At 40.6% G+C, this 1255-nt stretch overlaps 1 protein-coding gene across 1 annotated transcript in view; it reads right to left on the bottom strand.

Moving 5' to 3' along the window:
* Positions 1 to 1255, bottom strand: part of LOC101651370 (disintegrin and metalloproteinase domain-containing protein 2-like) — a 40349-nt gene that overhangs the window by 6208 nt on the left and 32886 nt on the right. The window contains exon 11 of the mRNA XM_030884663.1: positions 7 to 124. Within this exon, the coding sequence (XP_030740523.1) occupies positions 7 to 124 (118 nt within the window). The remainder of the gene's footprint in view (positions 1 to 6; positions 125 to 1255) is intronic.

The raw sequence follows: 1255 nt of genomic DNA, 5'->3' as shown, positions 1-1255 counted from the left end.
TGAAGCCTTGTAAGAGGGATCCAGGTGGGGCTGGTTTTGAAGACATTGAGACTTTGGCTTTGAAATAAAAAGTATAAAGTCTTCCATGCTGCAGCTACTGAATGGCTTCACACCGCTGAAATAACTAAAATTACATTTTACTTCAGTGTTCCTTTCTCTAAGAATTGCTAGCATATACTACACATGAGCATATAAAAAACCACATGAAAATGTTGTTTCATTAAATGCTAATATAAAGTTAACTGTTCAGATTCTAAACTCATACTAATCTTTCATTCATAGAAGTAATAAATAAAATTTCCTTATCCATCACACTGGTTTCTCTAATTGACCTCACACCTCCCAGGCTGCTGCGTGTCAGTTACATATGATTCCTTCTCTTCTTCTAACTGATGAATATTGGAATAGCCCATAATTCAATAGTTAGACCTCATTGTATCCATCTATGTGTAACCAGTTCTATGTCTTCAGTTATGATCTGTACCATGAGAGTCCACATGTTTTCTCTTGACTACAGATCCCCATATATATATACTTTCTATTGTGAATTGGGGGGGTGGAGGCTTATGTATAAGGGCATTATTTTTGCATTCAACAAAATAAATAGCTTATCAAACTCTCCACAGCATGTTCTATTTCCCTCTCCCCTACCCCTGCTTTCCCATCTCCCTCTAGTAGTGCATTAACTTCCCCTTCACACACATTAACATCTGTCTACACTATAGCTGATTGCTCCCTTCTCTCCAATCCGCTCATGCCCCTACTAACCATCAAAACCTACTTCTTTCCTTGATTTGATTTTTTATATCAGTGGTCTCCTACAGCATGTGCTCTTGAATCATTGACTAATTCCCTCAGCATAATGTCTGCTATATCACTAGCAAAAACATGTTCCAGTCTGTCTTTTTAATCTTGTGGTGAATTCTTCTAATCTACATAGGTTTGCTGTCTTTACGAGCATTCTCTACTTTTACATCTGGGTCCTAATATTCATCGCAGTTGGCCATAGAACACACGGGCAATATCCATGATGAACGGGGTTTCTTAGGGTGCCACAAGTTAAGATCAACAACACTAAGGGCATGAGCATTGATCTAGAGCAGCACCCTTTCTATGCCAGCAGCCAACTCTCTCTGGAGCCATCCGCCTCGCAGTCACAGAGTCCTGTTGCCTTTGTCTCCATAGGTCAGGGAGCCAGCTTGTCACTCTACCTTCTAGTCCCACAGCCTTACACCAGATGAGGAGGCGGTACCCC

This window comes from Echinops telfairi, unplaced genomic scaffold (genome assembly GCF_000313985.2).
Source record: "Echinops telfairi isolate 266 unplaced genomic scaffold, ASM31398v2 ScPeMD7_9;HRSCAF=40, whole genome shotgun sequence".
NCBI lineage: Eukaryota > Metazoa > Chordata > Mammalia > Afrosoricida > Tenrecidae > Echinops > Echinops telfairi.
Note: the sequence above shows the minus strand (reverse complement) of the source record. Positions and strands in the feature narration are given on the sequence as shown.